At 38.6% G+C, this 22,814-nt stretch overlaps 1 protein-coding gene across 1 annotated transcript in view; it reads left to right on the top strand.

Moving 5' to 3' along the window:
* Positions 1–14,584: 14,584 nt before the first annotated feature.
* OTOGL (otogelin like) overlaps positions 14,585–22,814 on the top strand; it is a gene marked incomplete at both ends in the record, with an annotated part of 145,047 nt that continues 136,817 nt past the window's right edge. The window contains 4 exons of the mRNA XM_080659575.1: positions 14,585–14,663; positions 15,741–15,780; positions 16,930–16,978; positions 22,252–22,318. Coding sequence (XP_080515701.1) covers positions 14,585–14,663; positions 15,741–15,780; positions 16,930–16,978; positions 22,252–22,318 — 235 coding nt within the window. The remainder of the gene's footprint in view (positions 14,664–15,740; positions 15,781–16,929; positions 16,979–22,251; positions 22,319–22,814) is intronic.

Raw genomic sequence — 22,814 nt, 5'->3', positions numbered from 1 at the left:
GTTTAAGGTACATGGTGTAATGATTTGATATATGCATATATATTGCAAAATCTAAGCATGATTTTTCAACCTTCCTATTAGTTCTGTGAGAGCTCTAATCACCTGATAATTCCCCTTTTGCTTAAGTCAGTCAGATATATTTCTGATATTTTCAATTAAAGAACCTTAAGTGATTCCAGCAATTACTATCTACTGGACAATGAAGCAAGTTTTTTTCTTTTTAAATTTTTATTGGAAATTCAAATCACACAACAGAGTCACTTTAAATTGCCCAAAGTAACTTAAAACTGATTCATAAAGGAAAAACAAAAATACTCTTTTCTAATTGCCCCAACTGAAACATAATACAATAACATGTTTTAGATCTTTTGAGCTATGATAAATTTTAAATTCTAGTAAGAATAACCTGACAACACTATTGTAATAAATGAGAAAAGTTTTCCCTTATGTATTACACCAGAGAGCATTCTAAAATTAAAGTAATACTAGTTTATTTTGCCCAGATTGTTTTCTAAATCTTAAAAATTACATAAAACAAATGAACTTGACTTGTTTTCCTATTAGAAATGGGGGGGGGGGGAAACCTCCAAACTGGTAAAATAGTATAAACAACAGCCATAGAGTTATGTAAGTCACACTAAAATAACAGTGATATAATAAAGGCCTTTACATTTTTTCTCCCATTCAAATTCCTTCTCAAAAGCATCTGGCTTATCCCTGCTAATTAAAAAATGCATTACAAAAACCTCATTTTTCTTTCTAATGTAATTTTTTAATGCCCCCGGCAAGTAGACAATTCTTCCTCCCCTTCTATATCTCAGAATGTATTTCTTAAAAAGGAGTTTGATGTTTATAAAAGTTTCTTTAGACAATTGTAGCTAATCTTTGGAATAATGTAGTATGATTTGATTTATAAGCTGACAAGTCCCATGTTTTAACAATGAAACCTTCTAGAAAGAGTTCAGCCATTCTTATCTTAATGAGATTTTAAGGCAGAATGTGCAGCTTGGCTCAGCATGGCAGAGCAGGGGGGGAATGCTCCAAAGCCTGGGACACACACATTGACTTTCCAAAGTGAGCCAGCAGAGGGCTTTTCTGTGCTTGCTGAAAGTGTGTTGTTTTTGTCAAAATCATAGTGCAAAAAATATAAGCTCAGGTTAAAGGGAAAGCAATGTCCTGGATATAAGCTAGCTTAAATAAAAATAAAATAGAAAGACTGAATAGTGGAATGAAATGTCTGTGATCTAATTCAATCTGATATTTGACTTGTGAGTGTACCAGTTAATAAAGGCGGATTTTGTAATCAAAGAAAACACGATAATTTCAAGAGAAACATCTAAAGTGCTTCATTCAAAGTAATGTCCATCGCTAGCTACACATTTCCCCCATCTTGCAAGTTTATTTGTGGATACCGTCCCAATAGAACTTTTCTTGTTTTGAGGCAAACCATTCAGAGACCCAATTTACCACTCTTTGTACGTTTTGAAGTGCTGCTCAGAAAGTGTGTGTGCCATCGATAGGAACAAGTGGTAATCTGAAGGAGCAAGGTCTGGTGAATACAATGAGTGGGTTACTACTTCCCAGGCAATATCTTTATATCTTTTAATGTGTCTTTAACTGGTTTTGAAGAGTGTGATGGTGCATCATCATGAAGCAAAATTACTTTGCCGTGTCTTCTGGCCCATTCTGGTCGTTTCACGATCAAAGCATCGTTCAAATTGATTATTTGTTGTCGGTAGCGATCAGTATTAATGGTTTCACCTGGTTTTAGAAGCTCATAATACACCACACCTTCCTGATCCCACCAAACACAGTGCATTGTCTTCGTTCTGAAGCGATTTGGCCTTGCAGTAAATGTTGATGGCTGACCTGGATCAACCCCTGATTTTGTGCATTTGGGATTCTCAAAATAAATCCACTTTTCATCACCAGTCACAATTCGATGCAAAAAAGACTTTCTTTCCTGCCATTGAAGCAACATTTTACTGATGACTTTTCGGTTTTCCACTTGTCTTTCATTCAGTTGATGTGGCACCCATTTTCCTTCCTTTAAGATCTTTCCCATTGCTTGTAAATGATTGGAAACTGTTTGCTGAGTAACGTTTAATCTTTCTACAAGTTGTTTTTGAGTTTGACATGCATCTTCATCCAATAATGCTTGTAATTGTTGGTCTTCAAACTTTTTTGGTTGACCTGGACGTTCTTTGTCTTTCACATCGAAATTATCACTTTTAAAGCGTTTAAACCAGCATTCACAAGTATCTTGAGATGGAGCATGTTCACCATAAGCTTCCCGAAGTATACGATAACTTTCACTTTTCTTCAAAATAAAGTAATGAATTAAAACTTCCCACAGATGCTCTTTTTTTTGGCACGAAATTCGACATTTTTAAGCGTAAAAATATCTATGATGTTAACACCTTCAGAAAATTTGACATATGAAGTTTTGAAGCTTGCTGTCAATACAACCAAATAGCATACATATCAAATCGCACATATATCAACATATATGTAACTCCACCTATTGAAAAAAAATCCACATTATTAACCGGTACAACTAGTAACATCCCTTTGAATGTCACGATGTATGTTAATAGGTAGAAGTGCAGGTAACAACTTACCAGTTTTGGGGATTCCTTTGAATTAGATTTTGATATGACCTATCATGGCTTTTTGACTGGATGACAGTGGTATGCTGAAGCCAGCTCCTACTGGCTTATGAAAACCAATTATTACATTTGCATGAATTTTATAAGTCCGTTGAAATCACAGTGATAGCTCAGAATTGACCATGGTGGGAGTATTTACCCAATGGACATCTGCAAAGGCTATAATCTGGCCTTTCCCTTTCCCCTGAGATGGTTTTTGAACATTTACCAGCACATCACTGGATATAACTAACAAGAAAGGAGACGTTCTTGCTCTAGCCGGTTTGGCTTAATGGACAAAGTGTCAACCCATGGACTGAAGGGTCCTAGGTCCCAGGTCCCATTCCCTGCAAGGACAGGTACCTCGGTAGCAGGCTCCATCCCAGCCCTGGTCAGGGGGTATGCAGGAGGCAACCAATGGATATGTCCCTCTCACATCAATGTTTCTCTCTCTGTGTCTCTCCCCGTCCCGTCCACTCTCTCTCTAAAAAAAAAAAAAAAAAAGTCAATAAAAAAATACCCTCCGGTGAGAATTAACACACACACACACACACACACACACACACACACACACACACAAACAAGGCGGGGGGTGTGTTCTTGAGAACTGCCATCACACACCATTTCCATGCCTACCTGTGTCTGTTCCGTCCAGCCCAGTTCATTGCCGGAAAGGTCATTCTTGAAGGTTTGGTGCCAGGCTGTTAATGTTGGGAACTCAATCTGCCTCTTTCTCCACTAACAAGCGAGGTGGGACCTGGAGGTGGACCCCACAGCTGTCCCTGCTGTTCGGTGTGCAGCAAGCTGTGTGTGGGGGATGGTGAGCAGAGGCCTTGAGGCCTTGCTGTGATGGTGAGCATGAGCTGCAGTCCCTCTCCCCTGACCTCCTGCTTATTTTCTGCCCCTGGTCTTTCATAGCACACAATACAGTAGTCCCTTCCCTTATCTGCGGTTTCTTTTTCCACAGCTTTAGTTGTCCATGGTCAACCAAGGTCTGAAAATATTAAATGGAAAATTCCAGAAATAAACAATTCTGAAGTTTTAAATGGAGTGTTCTACATTGTGTGATGAAATCTCTTCCCCCCCGCCCCGCCCCCCGACCCAGCCCTCCGCCCAGGGAGGTGAATCATCTCTCTGTCCAGCATATCCATTCTGTAAATGCTCCCACTTAATAGTCACTTTCGGTTATCAGGTCAACTGTTACATTATTGCAATGCTAGTGTTCAAGTAATCCTATTTTATTTACTCATGGCCCCAAAGTACAAAAGTAGTGATGCTGGCAATTTGGATATGCCAAACAGAAATTGTGAAGTGCTTCCTTTAAGTGAAAAGGTGGGAACAGTACAATAAGATATTTTGAGAGGGACTCAGGGGTGGGCAAACTTTTTGACTCGAGGGCCACAATGAATTCTTAAACTGGACCAGAGGGCCAGAACAAAAGCATGGATGAAATGTTCGTGTGAACTAATGTAAATTCAAAGTAAAGGAGTGGAGGGGAGAGCAAGAGAACCGGATACAAGAGCCGGATCCGGCCCGCGGGCCGTAGTTTGCCCACAGCTGGACCACATTCACATAACTTTTATCATAGGATAGTGTTATAATAGCTCTATTATTGTTGTTGTTATTCTCTTACTATACCTAATGTATACCTTAAACTTTTTCATACCTATGGACATATAGGAAAAAACATGGCATATATAGGACTTGGTATTATCCCATTTCAGGCACCCACTGGGGGTCTTAGAATGTATTCCCCTTGGATAAGTGGGACTACTGTGAATGCAATTGTCCCAGGCATGGCTAGTCTGGATATCGATTCTGTCTTCTGAAATGCTGTCACCCTTCAACTACACACCTCTCATGGCATCTATCATTAACAATCCTATCTAATAAAAGAGTAATATGCAAATTGACCATCACTCCAACACACAAAATGGCTGCCCCATGTGGTCAAAGATGGCTGCCCCCATGTGGACACAAGATGGCCACCACAAGATGGCCAGCAGGGGAGGGCAGTTGGGAGGGACCAGGCCTGCAAGGGAGGGCAGTTGTGGGCAATCAGGCCAGCAGGGGAGGACAGCTGGGAGGGACCAGGCCTGCAAGGGAGAGGGCAGTTAGGGGTGACCAGGCCTGCAGGGAAGGGCAGTTAGGGGTGACCAGGCCTGCAGGGGAGGGCAGTTAGGGGTGACCAGGCCTGCAGGGGAGGGCCAGACCAGCAGGGGAAAGCAGTTAGGGGCGATGAGGCTGGCAGGGGAGGGCAGTTAGGGGTGACTGGGTCTGCAGGGGTGGGCAGTTGTGGGTGACCAGGCTGGCAGGGGAGGGCAGTTAGGGGTGATCAGGTCAGCAGGGGAGGGCAGTTAGGGGCAATTGGACTGACAGAGGAGCAGATAGACATCAATTAGGCTGGCAGGGGAGTGGTTAGGGGGTGATCAGGCTGGCAGGCAGAAGTGGTTAGGGGCAATCAGGAAGGCAGGCAGGCGAGCAGTTGGGAGCCAGCAGTCCTGGATTGTGAGAGGGATGTCTGACTGCCTGTTTAAACGGGCAGTCAGACATCCCTCAAGGGGTCCCAGATTGGAGAGGGTGCAGGCTGGGCTGAGGAACACCCCCCCCCCCGTGCACTAATTTAGTGCACCAGGCCTCTAGTCCTATATAATAAAGATGTAATATGCAAATGGTCATTACGCCGTGAAGCATAACGTTGTAACAACAGGATCATGGATCAGCAGGAGGGTGGGGCAGCGAGCTACAAGTGGGTGGCGGAGAGGGGAGGGGGCAGGGCAGCAAGCTATGAAGCGGGGAGGAGGGAGCTACAGGAGGGCAGGGCAGCAGGTGGAGAGCTACTGGAGGGCGGCAGCGAGCTACTGGTGAGCTACTGGCACACGGATTCATGCGCAGGCCTACTAGTGTAATAATATTGTTATTTCTAAATGTGCTGGGGCCTCAGATCTACTAACACTGCTCAGATGTTCAATGAACCATTAGGTTCTTAATTTCTTTCTGGAGCCAACCTTATGACCAGCATTCACTGCTCTATTTGACTTAGCTCTATATGGCTTAGGTCAGTGGTCGGCAAACCGCGGCTCGTGAGCCACATGTGGCTCGCGAGCCGTGGTTTGCCACTCTGTTGACTAATGAGTTTGCTGACCACTGGCTTAGGTAAATGTCCTTCATCATTTCAGCTCCTCTCCCCATGGGCATCTAGGTGTGGGGTCAGGTGGGACTTACTTGTCCCTGTCTGTGTCTGGGAGACTGGTTTTTAAGTCTGTGCTGGGTTCTTGGAGGAGTGCTGGTTTCTGTCGTGAGTGGCTAATCCAGGCTTCTCTTCCACCTCACCCATGTGATTAATCTTATCACTAGTGTCTGGTGCGGACTGGAACTGCTGATGGAAGCTGCTGTGACTCTTGCTTTTTCCTTCTGGGAATTTTCTCTGATGATGTTGGGCTCTACTTCAACTCTTGCTGGTTTTGTGGAACCCTCTAAAGTCTGACTGTGAATCTTTGGCCACATAGCCCAACCTGCACACGTCTGCTACCCAGGTGGTTCTTTCTTAAGACAGCAGCCCTCCTGTAAGCTGTGAAGCCAGACTCAACCCCTTTCCCCAGCATCCGGTGGAGGGTTTGGTTTTGTCTCTCAAGTGGCATCTGAGGGCTGACCCAGAGAGCTGAACTCAGGTCCTCCCTTTGCTTATCCACATGTTGCGCTTGCTTTTAGCTTGTACTTTATGGCGCCACCTTCCTTCCTCTCTCTGATTCTGTCCCTTCCTCACAGTCCCTCTAGCTGGGAATGATGGGTTTTAACTCCTCCCTCTTACCTTACTGGGAACCTCATCAAATAAACTCTAAGATCCAGTGCCTCAGTCCTGCCGCCTAATATGTAAATAGGGGGAGAAAAATCTATAGGAAATCTCCTTTCTTGAAAAAACACACACTTGGTTTTTAAACTTGTCCTTTTTTGCAGACAAAAAAAAAAAAAAAATCCTACTTTGTATGTTTGAAGCGGAATACTATATTTATTTTCTTTTTTCCTCTTTGCTTCTTGGCTGAAATAATCTGAATCCCCCAAGTCAGCATGCCTCATTCTGACTGGAAGAAGATCATACACATGAAATCTCAAAAAAGTAAAATATATTAATATATTTAAAATATTATATTCATTACATATACTTAACTTCTCTCATCTTCTGGGGTATAAGCTCCTCAAAAGAAGGCTCTCCTGCTGCTAAGAACTATTCTCTTTTGAGCAGCTCTTACGTCTCTGTTTTCAATATCTCCCTCTCTGTGGTATCCTTCCTGTCAGCTTTTAAATAAGCACCTGTATCCCTTTAAATAAACAAACAAATCAACTCTCCATGGGCTTCACATCTGTCCAAACTTGTTCTTTTCTAGTGTTTCCTGTCTCAGTAAGTGACATCACCATCGTCACCATCCACTTAATCATGCCAGATAACAGCATCCTTTATATCTTCTTTCTTCTCCTGGCCCATGTCTAATTGACTAGCAAATTCTGTTACTCTGTTTACAAAATGTTTCTTGAATTAGTTTTTTCTTCAACGTACACATCTTGTATTGTAGTCTAAATTACTATCATCTCTTAACAGGACTCTCATGGTCTCTGGTGGCTGTTTTCCTGCATTTACCTTTATTCTTCTTGAAGACGGAGTGATCTTAAAACAAACAGATAAGTAAAATATATATAATTTATAATATGCATGTGTGTGTATGTGTAGATATATTAATATATTTACATGTCTGCATATATATACACATATATCTGTGTATGTTGTAAACACACACATATAAAATCCCTGTTCTTGCTACTATTTTGCTTCAAACTCTCTACCAGATTTTCTTCTTCTTGGGCTGAAGTCCAAAATTCTTACAATGGTCCAAAGCACTTGAATGACCTCACTTTGCTGCTCTCACATCCCAGCCTTGCATCATCCTCTCCCTAGCTCACTTGCCCTAGCTGCACTGGCCCTTTATCTCTTCAAACCTACCAAGCTCTTTCCTTCTTAAAGCATCTACACTGTTTTCTCTGCTTGGTAAAATCTTGGTTCTCTCTGGATAACTCCAGTTATCAAGACAAAAGTAATGTTCTCTTGAAATCCTTCCTGACACACCCCCTTCATGCACGACTCCCTCGGGGCATTTTGTACTTTCTTTAAGAACATGTACCACAATTTTAATTAAATAATTAGTTGTATAATTATTTTTGATGTTTTTTACCTCACCAGATTATAATCTTTTAAAGAAATATTTTTATTGATTTCAGAGAGGAAAAGAGAGGGAGAGATAGAAACATTAATGATGAGAGAGAATCATTCATCAGTTGCCTCCTGCACGCCCCCTACTGGAGATTGAGCCAGCAACATGGGCATGTGCCCTGACAGGGAATCAAACTGTGATCTCTTGGTTCATATGACGCTCAACCACTGAGCCAAGCCACATGTGACTTTTATCTCTGATTTATTTCAGCACCTGAGAAAACTAATTAGATTAGTGGTAGGACCACCATATATTATTTTGCTTACTGTCAAGTGCTTACCCCTGGTGACCAGAGAATGTGAGTGCATTTGTTTCTATTCATATTGTAACACATTACCACAAACTTAGTGGCTTAAAACAACAGAGATTTAATATCTTATAGGTCTGGAGATCAGAATTCTGAAATAAGTTTCAATGGGTTAAAATCAGGATGTTGGCAGAACAACATTCCTTCTGGAGACTTAAGGAGAACCCATTCCATTGCCTTTTCCAGCTCCTAGAAGCTCCCTGAAGTCTGGGGTTGTGGCTGCTTCTTCCATCTTCTAATCTCTCACTCTGATCCTTCCGACTTTTTCTTTCATTGGTAAATGCTCTTGTGATTGCATTGGGCCCACAGAAATTAAATGAATCATTAACTTCATTACACCTATAAGTCTCTCTTGCCATGTAAGGAAAAATTCACAGGTTCTGGGAATTATGGCATCGATGTCTTTGGGGAGCCGATATTCAAGCTATCATAGTGAGAGTCATAAAGAAGTATTGCCAGTGGAACAGAGGCAGAAGTTTCTCTGCATAAGGAGTGTGGAAAGAGTAGGCAATATAAGTAACATGCCTACTTCATCTTCCCAAACAAGAACCTAGTGTGTGAAGTGAGGCTGGCCTTCAACCTCCACTTAATTTTCCCAGCCTCTGCTCCTTTCCCCTCCAATGGGATCTGTCAGTCCTCCCATGTTTGTAATTCACTTGCACTTCTTTTTACTACTAGAAGAAACTTTCTGGTATTTAATTTCCCCCAAAGTTGGATTCTCTATTATAATACAGATGACTAATACCCTTAGACACATGAAACAGGAAACACAGGTATAGGTGAGCTTGGGAATCTGTGCTTCTAAAACACTCCCTGGGTGATTCCTGCATGCACCAAAGTTTGAGAACCACCACTGTGTTCTAAAGCCAATAAACTTATCTGGTTAGAAGAGAAGACTGAGGAAACCTTCCAAGGGAACTAGTGTGTGTTTTCACCACAGCTTTTGGGAGATAATGACAACAATTATGCATGTAACTCAGTAAGATTCTATTTCAAGCTTGGAGCTGAGGAAGAGGTCATATCAAGATAAGAGAGGAACATTTTGGGGGACTGATCCACCTTTATGTGACTCTTAAATCACAATGAAGGGCTTAGTTTCTTCTAGGTTATGTTTTCATACTGATTTGTACTCTGCTGAAAACCACAATGATGCTGTGTCTACAAGGGCAGTTTGTCTGTATCAGCCTTGCCAGTTTAGGGAAGGTAAAGATGATAAGCTGATGTTTGACAACCCAGAATAGCTGCAGTGGCTATTATGATAAATCAGGTGGTCAGGTATCAGAGTTGGAATCTTGGTGTTATATAAAATCATCTAACCGTGGAATTTAGGGATTTGACAGGTTTTTTTTTTATATTATCTATAATTTGATCCAAGTGTGAGGTTTTTAAAATATTTTTTTAATTGATGTCAGAGAGGAAGGGAGAAGGAGAGAGAGATAGAAACATCAATGATTAGAAAGAATCATTGATCGGCTGCTTCCTGCAAGTCCCCTCCTGGTGACTGAGCCCAAAACTGGGGCATGTGCCCTGACTGGGAATCGAACCGTGACCTCTTGGTTCATAGGTCGATGCTCAACCACTGAGGCACACCGGCTGGGCCAAGTGTGAAATGTTTTTATATGCTTTGTGTATAAATTTATAGTTATCTGCTTTGAATTAGGTGAAATTAGTAGAGGAGTCAAATTAGAAAAGTAGTCACTTGTGAATCATAAGTGGCTTCATATCACAAGTTTGTAAGTTAGCTGAAAAGGTAAGTTGCAAATATATAAAGTAGTAACCTAGAAAATGACCACACATACTTTTTGATGGTTGGTGGTTCTGTTTATGACAATATGGTGGATTAGAAGATAAAAATGTGCCAGCTATGAAATACTTGGACATGCTGAATAAAACATAAGAAGCATCCATGTGAGTGGTAGATGAGTTCACAAAGATGTAAGGAACATTCCCAGAAGCCAAAAACAAAGCAGAAATTAAACTTGGCCATCTTTCACTTTGGGCTTGGGATTAGATTTTATAGTCTTGGAATCTTCAAACTGAGAAATTAACACAAAATTCCTGGGGCAATTGGAAGAGGTAGATGCAAAATCTTTTATGGAGGGACCCATCCTCAACCCTGGCAGTAAAGGATTCCCATGAAAAATGCAAATGCCAGAAATGAACCCAAAATCAAAATTACAAAATCCATGAGATAAATCCACCCTAAGTGTGAAAAGCAAACACAACAAACAACGGGGCCAGACCCCTCTTTCTCCTGAATATTCAAATAATATAATCTCTCAGTGACTCTAAAACAAGTACATCTAAAATGACTGAAAATATAAAATGGAATTGAAAACACAAGAAACCAAATTTATTTAAGTCATTTTATATCAGGTGTAGTATATAACACTATATAGTGCAAATGCACAGTGTGATAGTAGTATAAAGAATGAAGACAACTGACAGAAATATTGGTACTATACCTTGACCTTGAAGTTAAAATGTTGACAAGAGGAAACTTCAGTTGTAGGAACATTATTTCTTTCAAGATATCAGTCAGATATTGCAAATCAATAGCAACTTGAAAAATGAATGTTCCTATAAAATATAACACTAACTTATGAGGATGAGCTTTAACTTGAAATCATGACCAACACAGGTATTGCCGATGACACATAAGCATGTCTTTATTCAGAAAAACCGAGACAGATGCCATTTGTAAATTAAATGATGTCAAACAATCCAGAAGTTGCCCAGCAACACACCTCCTGAAAGCATAAATAGAATACTGCAAAACTATCTTATAATATGGCAGTTAAATTTAGCATGGTGAAAAACATGTCAAAGATACAGGATTCTTTTTGCTTGCTCCGTGATAAACTAAATTCTGGATAAAATCACTCAACCTGTAATGTGTTAGGGGTTTAGTAAAGCAAGTGAGGAATAATTGCATTTCACTAGTAGAATGTGATATGATGGGAATCAAATGTTATCTACTTTAGATGTGATCTCAATTAATCAAAAATGACTGTTGTATAAATTACCAAAGAAATTATTTTTTCCCAAAGATAATGAACTTCATTAAAAATAACCCCTTCCCTTTTTTTGTCATTGACATATAAACTTAAGGCCAACATTTTCCCATCCTTGCCAGTTGTTTTTAATGTGGTGTTTTGAGGCCAATAGGCTGTCAGGTGTCAACTTTCTGAAGATCATATTCCATGTGGGAAAATGTGCAGTGCTCTTGTAGTAGAAAGGGAACTGTTTATTGCATGTATTATGTGGTCACCTCAGGCTTCTTATGAACTTAATATCTCTTCACAAGCTGGTGGCTGACTTGCTTTTTGCCAAAGTTCCTTTGTCAGGGTAGAATGAAACATAAAAGCTGTCAACTAAAGTTTGACAGTAATAACTACATGTAGCACAGTCATAAATTCCTTTATTGTGTGGCTGTGGGTCTAATCTTTCATCTAAACTCTCTGTTCTTTGTACCTATTCATGGGAGTCTATTTTGCCTATTTTCATGCAGCCTACCATTTAATGTAATGAGTTCATAATGTAGTTATTTGAAAAAAGTACTTGGGATTTCTTTTATTGTTTTCTTTGCCACTTTCCCTTCTCCTTTACCAACCTCTTACCTATTACAAGTCTGGATAGAGGAGAAATAGAAAGAGATCATATACTAAACCTATCTAAAGAATGGTCACCCTGTCATGATTCTCACTATTTTCTTTACCAAACACAAGTTATAATTTTTAAATGCATGTAGTTTAAAACAGAAAAGCAGTAATAAAAATGCCAGATAAACCCTAGCTGGTTTAGCTCTGGACAGAGCATTGGCCTGCAGACTGAAGGGTCCCAGGTTCGATTCCAGTCAAGGGCACATGCCTGGGTTGCCGGCTTGATCCCCAGTGTGGTATGTGCAAGAGGCAGCCAATCAATGATTCTCTCTCATCATTGATGTTTCTATCTTTCTCTCCCTCTCCTTTCCTCTCTGAAATCAATAAAAAAATAAAAGAAATGCCAGATAATATAGCCTAGGAATGTTTAACCTTAGCCATTGAAAATGGCTGTGATGTTTTTGAATAAAAAGTTTAAAGATACTATATGAAATCTGAGGTAAAAATGTCATAGTTATTGCATTTGAATTAAGGACCTAAGGTATCTAAGTTTATATTAGACATAAATACTTTTCACATGGCTTTAATGTTTAGAAATAACTATGAGTATTACTAAAATGTTTATTTCTGAAACATGAAATTGAACTTTGATTTTCATTTGGGATTTTTCCATATGTGTGTCACTTGTGAAATTTTTTAAGTTAAAAAAAGTTAAGCAATTACTAGCTTGGAAAAAACATATTAAAGTATGACTTGCAGATTCTTCATATTTTAAGTTGACCCCTACGTTTACTTATGAAACCAAGAGAAACTATTGTAAATTAAGAAAAGTACTTAGTAATGAATATTAGTTAAGTACATTTCCATCCTTTCCAGAGAGGCAATAAGCATTCTGCAGAAACAAAATTGTTGCCCTTAGTTTTAAAATTTCTTTGGAGGAAAATTATTGTTCTATAAACAAATTTCAAGCTTAACCTTTTAATTTATTCTGTAGTCACATTTTATTAAGTGTCTGGTATATGTTATAGTTTTTTTTTTAATGTATTTTATTGATATTTCACAGAGAGGAAGGGAGAGGGATAGAGAGCTAGAAACATCGATGAGAGAGAAACATCGATCAGCTGCCTCCTGCACACCTCCCACTGAGGATGTGCCCACAACCAAGGAACATGCCCTTGACCGGAATCGAACCCGGGACCTTTCAGTCCGCAGGCCGATGCTCTATCCACTGAGCCAAACCGGTTTCGGCTATGTTATAGTTTTGATTGTGGTTAAGTAGAGACATGTTTTTGGACTAATATTTAGGATGCAACTATAAATAGGTAAGTCTATCTGTTTAGAAATATATTAATTTATTGTCTAATTTGAGTGATTATTTAATTACTTTAAGTGTAATAGCTAATAAACATTTAATAAATATCTACTAAACACAAACTATAATGAAATTATTTAAACTTAGCTATCAAAATCATAAAATGAGTATACAAGCATGTGTATGTGTTACATAGGCACATAGGTACTTATAGTTTTAAGAAAGTATGTGCATAGCTTCATGCTTAAAACATGAATTTATAGGGAAACATCTTCTCTTGCTAAATTAGCAATAAGGTAAGCAATGGAAAGTGAGTAAGAGAGTATAGAAGAAGAGAAAATGATCATCAAATTTGGGGCACAAAGACCTGTTTATGTAATAGATATTGGGCATGCAATAATTAGAACTTTACAGAAAAGACTGGGAAGTCATTGCGAAAGAGGTGTCTGGTACAAGACAGTAATAAAGGGTGTGCTTTTTTGTCTTATAAGGTAGTTCCATAGTTAGACATTCCTCACCGCTGTGCTCCATTGAATGAGTCTGCTGATAATGCAGGTAACTCCTGGGGCTTAGATCACTCCTATGCAGTTCGCTATGAAATATTCGAGCTGTTCTCTGATTCCAGGCTAGATGGTCAACTGCTTCCAGGGAAGAAACTTCTTACTCCTGGAATATGAAGACCTCCTTTGTTGTCTAGTTGGGTACTTGTTAAGGAGGATGAAAAAATGAGGTGCGAAGCGAAGGTTTTCAGGGCTGGATGAGTTCTTTTCTTTTTAAAGTCACAAATTAGAATACCATCTCTGTGTGTTATTTTCTGCTTTTGTTGCAGAATGTTTAATAGAAATATCTGTGGGCACATAAATATATTAATTTAAACTACACTGTCATGGGACTGGAGTTGAAAACATTTGCACATAATTTTAGTTTACTTTTAATTCTTAAAGGAAATTTATGAGAACATGTAGACATTCTAGGAAAGATTGATTGGATTGGATTTCACCTTTTCCAAAGGACAGTAATTATTTTATGAATAAAACACAGAGAATAGATGAATAATTAGGAATAATGATGATCTCAAATGACACCAGGAGTTAAATGTTTTTGTTTTGTTTTTGTTTTTTGATGCTGCTGTCTTTAGAAACTATAAAATGCTAGCATAGGCTAAAAAGGCGTATGATGTGCAGGATCAAGGTAGGGTGTAACTAATACAGGCTCAGGTAAGAGGCTGCCATGCATTACTAATGAGAGACTCAGCCAAACGGTTGCCTGCAATTTCTAAAGCTTCAGATCTTGTATGTAGTTAGAAAGACGGGAATGCCTTTATGAATTACTTTTTTGCTAAGCTGTATTTATAAGAATTTGACCACTCTACAAATACATAACCTTCTAAGATGCCATCATAGAAAAGAACAACAATTTGGTTACATTTTAGGGAGAAAGTCTACACTGAAATGAACATTGTGAGAAAACTCAATTTAATGATACCTTGGAGTATATTCTTGCTTCATATACTGCTGTTTTCATTGCAAGGTAAGAACTCATATAAAATTTTTACCTTATTTCATTGTATTTTAGTCTTTGTTGCAACTGATAGGAATAGTTTGTCCTTATACCATAAAGCACTTACTTTGAAGTAATGACAGTGAACAGATCATTCTTTTGAAAATTCTTAATAATGTAGATAATTTGAGACTTCTGTGTTTTTGTCTTTTCTTTAAATGTTAAAACCATGCTTTTATTATGTTATGCATTGTACTGAAAGAAGCTCTGATTCTAACTTTTATCTTCTGAAGAGTGATTTAAAATATTTGTCTCTGTAATTTAATCATTTAAAATTTTATAACTAAAGAGAAATTGAGTACTGAAACTTTCTTTATACCAGTATACTGAAGAATGGTAAACAGATGTTTTAGCATTTAGTGCTAAGGTTTTACCATTTAGTGAAAGACTGTAACATTATTGCTAAGAATTGATTTTCAGTTATTTTATAACAATCTTATTTATAAATTCATTTTTATAAAAATATTTTATGGGGAAAGCATTTATTTACCCCCCAAAATATTTGTTAATTTCTAATTCCTAAAAGAGCTGTATATTTTGGAGCTTGTAGGAGAAGAGGGAGAAATTACTGAAGTATAAAAGACTAGCGAGGTCAAAGATGCTATTTTCTAATCCTAGTAAGTGACTGAAATTCCTCGGACAAAATGTCATAGAGAGTGGAGATGTGGAGTGGACTTTGGAGATGAACGTGTCTAACATCATTATTTTGTGATATGTATGGTCGCCTGCTGGAGTTTGCCATTTGCTAAGTGGTAGGGCCAAGACTAAAACTTGGATCTCTGGACTTTAAGTCTCATGCTTGTCATATGGTGTTACGTCTCTGCATTGATCTAGGTGCATTGCTCCTGCTTTCTTGATTACCCGTCACTCTGATTTCTCACAGGGAATTTGCTGGTTAAAATCTTTCAGAAAATGCAAAATACGTAAGAGCTACACTCAGTCTGAGTTTTAGAATCTAGTTTAAAATGATCTGCTTAGTAATCAGAACATGTGACCAAGACATTTGTAATATATATATTTGATTATTTATTTATTTTTCTCTAGCAGGATATATTTGTGCATCATCCATCTTGACGGAAACATCAAAGTGAGTATTTCTTGTTCTTTATGTCTTGTGAAACATAAAGCCAATAAGAACAAGCAATGTAAGCAGATAACTATATCTGCTTTTACAAAAGAAAATATTTTACAAAATAAGGGCATTGTATGTAGTTCTTTAAAACATTTCCAAAAATTGAAAATTATCAAGCATTCAGTTGCTTATTTATGAAGCAAATTTTTTCACTTTTATTTTAATGATAGAGGAGTTCTTGGAGGTATCCAAAGACTGTAGATACTAAAGAGACATTACTTTCAATTCAATGATTTGTAAAGAAGTTATCCTAAGTAATTACCCACTTTATATTATTATCATCAATGTACATTGCTGATTACAAATGTGCTGTATCTTAACATAGAGTAAAACACGTTTTAATGGTTAAAAAGAATAAAATGGAGCCTGGCTGGCATGGCTCCGCATTGACTTATATACCAGGAGGTCATGCCCGGATTGTGGGCTCAATCCCTAGTATGGGGCATGCAGAAGGCAGCTAGCTGATCAATGATTCTCTCATCACTGATGTTTCTATCTCTCTCTCCCTCTCCCTTCCTCTCTGAAATCAATAAAAATATATTTTAAAAAAGTAATAAAATTGATCTGACACTAAATAATGAAAATCATTCTTTGGATTAAACTGATCTGCTTTATGAAAAGCAGAATTCTATTTGAGTTTGGTAAATCACAGTATGATGTGTTTACTCACTTTAATGCTATCCTGCCCTTTATGACATGGTAAAGGAGTAAATATTAGGTTTGATAAAAGTGAACGTGCTCTTGGCAAATACTTATCTCACCAGTTTTATGAAGTCGTGGTGAAAATAGCATGCATGTTGGTGCTAAAATACTACACTATTTTGTTTATTTCTCTATCTTGAAATTCCTTCCTAAAATTCATTTATATCAGAGGCGGGAGATATTTGGGGGCACTCCCCCGAATTTTGTAAAATGAGACAGCACCACCACCCAAATCTAACCCCTCCAAAAGGGGGAGGGGGACCTTTTAAATGTTAAACCAAGAAAGACCTCTTTGATAAAGTGATGGAAATCAGGAGGAAAACACCAGCCCTCTCTTGGGAAAGACTTGTTCAGGTTGCCTTGGGGCCTTTGACTATACAAGTTCTTTTTGTTTTCTTCCAGAAACGGATTTAATGAAAATCGACAGAAAAGAGCTCTTTTAGCAGCACAGGTAGGTTATGCCTCAGATGGAGAGAGAGGCAGAGAAACAATCCATTCTGCTTTGGGACTCTGCTGTCACTTCAACAATGAGACCGTTGTGGAAGGGAATAAAATGCTAAAAACAAGACAGGAAGGAGGAGGAAGAGGCAAAGTAACTTCTCTACTGTTTTTCTGTGCCCCTCCAATTCATGCTTAGTTCACATTTACTTGTTTACCTGCTGTTCACCTCCATTTCCTACTGAAAGGCTCACAGCATTTGTGGGAGATTCAATCTCATCTACTTGCCAGAAAATTTAAATGGGTTTAAAACTTAAGCCCCAAATCAGGACACTGACAACAGAACAAATACAAGCAAATGGAGCAGAGAAAGGTGTAAATGATCGGAGTTAAATACTGCAAAGGTCATCAGAGATGTCCCTGACAAACAGCTTTTATATAAATTTAAATTATAGGCACTCTAAAGAGGTAACTTTTTTTTTTTTTTTTTTTTTTTTTAGGGGTGGGATAGCACTGAACTTGAGGATGTCTTTTTGCCTGGACCTTTTTATATAAAGGTTATTGGATAATATAATTGCCATATCTTCAAACTATGGTTGGAATGTTCAAATGAGTGGGTTTTAAAAAACATTTCTCTATAAAAGATGGATGGCAAAAGAGAGAATCCTAACTTAAAGGCATTTCTTTGGAAAGCAATATGATTTGAACATTTAGATAGCAAACAGCATATACATGTATATTCAAGGAGGCTTTTGTCAAATGCTGAAATGCAATACATTTCTGGTAAATTCCTAAATTTTAATATTTTTTGGTGTTAATTAAAAAGAATTAAAGAGAAATTTGACATGCTGTTGTGACAATTTAGAAGACAGAACTAATTTATTTTAATCGAGTGATAGGTGTGCTGAAATGGGCAAAGGATTGTATATGAAATGGAAATATTTTATTTTTTCCTATAAAGAGTGTTTGGTGTCCTTAAGTACTTATGTATCATGTGAAGTGGTTAAAATGACCTTTCTCTGAGAAATTATCTTACCTAATAAAAGAGAAACATGTAAATTAACCATCACTCCGCTACGCCCACAGCCAATCAGAGTGAGTATGCAAATTAACCCAACAAAGATGGAGGTTAATTTGCATATGCAGGCACGGAGTGGCTGGGAGGGACATGACGCCTGCTATGAGGGAAAGGGGGGCTGCAGAGGGAGCTACTGGAGTGGTGCTCCAGACAGAAGCGAGGACTTGCCGGCTCCCAGGCGGCTGGGAGTGAAGCCAGGGGAAGGAAGGCCTATTCTTGCACGCATATCATGCAATGGGCCTCTAGTATGTATATGTTTGCCAGTAGACAAAATTAACCACAAAAAGACATCATCTTGACTCAGTAGAAAATCCAATTTCTGAGAAAAACTGCATTCTATTGGACCCACTAGATTGAAGAACCTTGAGACATATCCTACAGTTGTCACATGAAGTGACCTATTGCTGGGATTACACAGCGTGGGGAAAAGTAGTTTTACAGATGTGAGTATGTGAAACACAGAGTTTATTCTTGTAGTATTATTTATTAATTGTTACATTATTTTCCATATGAACAACTGTAAAACTACTTTTGTACCACCCTTATTATTGTCCTTACAGGTGTCTTAGAATTTGTATAATTTACTCCAAAGTAGCTAAGCTAATACCCCCTTTTTGTTAATACATTAGGAACTCACCGTGTTTCGATTTCTCTTTTAGAGAGAAAGAAGAATAAGACACTTGCCTTTTTATTTCCTGGAACTAAAGCACATACATCAGGATTATTTAATATCTGAACACGTTTTAAAAGAATAAATGTTAAAGAAGGACAATGAAGTCATAATCATGTGTTGCACTGTTTGGGACTGAAATTTCATCTGTTATAAGTCCGTTCCTCTCTCCAGATTCACTCCTCTGCTCTAGGAAGACAGAACACTGATGGATAGATATCTGTGCAAGTAAGAATTCAGAAATATGTTGTCAGTGAGATGAACAATGAGCAAAGAAAGGGTAGGCAGGCTTCTCTCAATGGTGTATTTGTGTGCTGCAGAGATTTCTCATTGAAAGCCTGCATTTCTCTGTGCTTCTCAGCCTCCTGTGGAGATGTAATCAGCAAGGAGGAAGAATGGCCTATTCTTTATTATCACATGTGAATACATGCACCCACTGCTTGCATTTTTTCTTTTCTTTTTGCATTACATTTAAAAATTCTCCTGAAAGCAGGGGCTGAGACCTGGACTCAGGTGCAGGTAATTTATTTAGGGTGTGCACAGTCAGGGAGAGAGAAAAACAAGACTAGGAAGGCAGAAAATCCAATACAGCTATGTTAATAAGGGGCTTTTTGCTTTATGCATCTGGGGCTCAGTCTTATTGGGGACTATCTGAGGGGCTGTGTAGAAGGTGTTATAGAATTGCTTCTCCAATGGATGGGGAAAGCTGGGATACTTATTCACCAGCTCCTTTTCTTCCTAGAATAAGGGCAGCTGCCTGGGGACCTTAAATCATCCCCTGGAAGGCACTTTCTGTGGTCTGTCCTACTTGTGGTCTATTTCCTCAGGGGGAAATAGAAAGAAGCTAGTGTTTGAAGTTGGAGGGTTTCAATGTGCACAGAAACCCAGGTGCAGGTGAAGTCGGATGAGAGGATGCAGGGAGGGGCATCCACAGAATCTTTCATAGACATGGTTCTAAACAGCCTTCGGAGGCAGGTCATTCCCATTCAATAATGTCTATTTTCAGTTTAGTTGGTGTTTGTTGATGACATACAGAGGTCATACTAAAGATAAACATGAATAGCAGTACTTGTTATGTAGAAACTCATTGTTTCTACAGTGGAGGCCTGTAAAGAATTCATTTCTGTGTAACTTGTTCATTGAATCTGAGACACCACCAATTATTTGCCACTATTTATATGACATAAAAAACAAAAGCGCTCCCAATTATAAATATAAAATACCATTCTGAGTTCAGATCTCTTAAAAAAATGTGTCATGTCCTACCACTGTTGAAATATTATAGTCTGACACATGGGATGCTGTGGTCATTAGGATGCTGTGATAGCCAGGAGACTGGTATTGTAGGTAGTCATACCTAGTCATGCTAGGTAGTGAGAGGATAGAGAGCAAAAAATGAGTTATATATTCTTGCCTTAGTCTAGTGTTGTCCAGTGTATTCAGTTTTTGCCTAATAATAAAAATATGTAACATGTTTAGAACCCTTATTATGGTTTTGGCACTATTCTGGGTACTTTACTTATCCCATCTCATTTAATCCTCACAGTTCTGTGAGGCAGTTACTGTTATTCTATTTTATAGGCGGGGAAATTGAGGCTGAGAATGTTAAATAATTTGTTCAAGGTTATAAGCCTGTATGAGGCAGAGTTGAAGTCACTGTTCACTTTTAGTGAGCGTCAGAGATAATTAGTTGGAGCCAAAGAAGATTTGCTGTAACTAATTATCTCTGTAATATTGGTGGTTATGCTAGCTTTAGGCAGCTGGAAAAAAATGAGACTGAAGAGAGACTATAACTTGCTGTCTTGGAGATAATAAAGGTCACAGACTGTTGTGAGTCTGACTTGGTTTGAAAAGAGAGGCAAGGGCAAAAAGGGGAGAATAAGTAGTGAGGATAAAACCCTGGAGGAATGAAAGCAGGAAGCAATGAACTTGGGACTATGATGTGGGCCAAGGGGTTTAGAAAGGAGTCTTAAAGTGGTGAGTGTGGGAGTTCTCCTAGCAGGCATGCTTTGCCTGTTAAAATAAAAAGTATTTGGTTGGAAAATGCCAAAATAAAACTTTACATGTAGGAAGGAGATGAGAGCCCTAGCCGGTATGGCTCAGTGGATAGAGTACCGGCCTGTGGACTGAAGGGTCCCGGGTTCGATTCTGGTATGGGGCACGTACCTCTGTTGCAGGCTCCCTGCCCTGGTCGGGGGCATGTGGGAGGCAACCAATTGATGTGTCTCTCTCACATTGGTGTTTCTGTCTCTCCCTTTTCTTTCCACTCTCTCTAAAAATCAATGGAAAAATTATCCTCTGGTGAGGATTTTAAAAAAACAAAAGGAAGGAGATGAGAATATATTGAGAAAGGACTTTGTATCTGAGTCACATTCCATATCACCCTTTCTTCTTGTCCTTTACCCTTCACGTTTTTCTAGCATCCTCTAGTTCTCAATTTCACAATTATGTTGCAAAATTTTGGAGCGTGTATTCTGTGAGCATAAAACTGCCATTGGAAAGGACAGTGCTGCAGACCATATACTAAACTAGAGGCCCAATGCACGAAATTCGTGCAAGAGTAGGCCTTCCTTCCCCCCGCTGCCGGCACCAGCTTCCCTCTGGCACCTGGGACGCAGGCTTTCCTTGCAGCCTTGGCTTTGTCCGGAAGGACGTCTGGTCTAATTAGCATATTATGCTTTTGTTATTATAGATTGGCTTTTAGTTAAAATAAAAATCACTATTGATTAGTTTTAGTAACTCACAATTATTTGCTACTAATCCACATTGACCTCTAAAAGTATTAAGGTTTTATCTGAGTTGCTTACATTAATATAAATCTCTCTCTTGCTAATTTTTTGTGTGCAAGGTACTATGGCAGAATCTTCACATAAATTGTTTTATTTATTGTTATGACTATGCAAAATAGGTACTATTGTTCCCATTTTACAGGCAAGTTAAGGAAGGCACTAAGAGGTTAGGAAACTTGTCTAAGAGTAAGTACTCTAATCCGGGTCTCTCTGATTCACTAATTCATGCTTTTAACTCTACAGTGCCTTGGGGACTACTAAAATACATGTCAATGTTCTATGAACCTTCAAGTGTTAGCTCTTTGGAGAATGGAGGTGACACACTGCAGCCACAGAAGCTTCTGTGGGTGGTGCCTTCACAGATGGGTCTGCAGGCAGTGGGAACATCATTGTCAGTCCATTGGCCTCATGTATTTTCTCCAGACCCATCTGCACTTGGGAGCATCAGAGAACTGCTGCTTCTGCAGGCAGAGCAGTCAAGCAGTCCCTTAATGCAAACATAAAGACTCCAACCAGGCTCTTTTCCAAGGAGGGTAGGGAGGCAGGAGAGCTGAGGTCAGATAGGATAAAGAACATGTCAAAGTCATGTTGAGGCAAAACCACTGCCTCACTGAGATTGCCTCAGTAACCCAAGAAAAAAGAAAGTTAGTACCTTATAATCTCTGTATTTTTAGCTATTTTCCAATTTGCCTGTTTGGCTTGATTTAAATAATCTAATTCTCTTGAATTTTTATTTCTTTCTTTCCAAGTTTGAAGCAACATCTCCAAGATACTTCTTCCATGAAGCTATTAATTGGGGTGAGAGTAAAATAAAAGGTCAGTGCTACATGTATATTTTTGTATTTGCTTTCTCCAAAAGACCCTTTTTTGGATGTTACAGTGAATCAACTTTTTATTATTTCCGTATAATGCAAGAAGGAAATGGAGCCAGGGTGGTAATAATACTTAGTGATAATTTAGGTTCACTTCTTTTTTGCAAACAAACAGGATTAAACACCCAGACAAAGCTGATAACTGTATGACCAGGACAGATATCCTTGGGCATCAGAAACTTATTTTCTAAAGCAATTACTTGTCTGTTGGTTCCTCCTTGACATCCTCTTTTTGCTTACAATTTCCTGTTTCTGTTAAGCAGAAAGCTGAGGGTAGTTTGAAATTTAATTTGTTTTTCCTTGCATTTAAAATAAGACTTTCTGTTTTTGGCTTATTATTTGTTTTCAGAGAATAAATACGGCTGTAAATATTTTTTGAAGGAAATACATTTGTTCACCTGAATTTTTTAGGCATTATTTGTTGTAAAAATGCAAGATGG

The sequence above is a fragment of the Plecotus auritus genome (genome assembly GCF_963455305.1).
Source record: "Plecotus auritus genome assembly, chromosome: 3".
Classification (NCBI taxonomy): domain Eukaryota; kingdom Metazoa; phylum Chordata; class Mammalia; order Chiroptera; family Vespertilionidae; genus Plecotus; species Plecotus auritus.
This window is presented reverse-complemented; position numbering and strand designations above follow the sequence as displayed.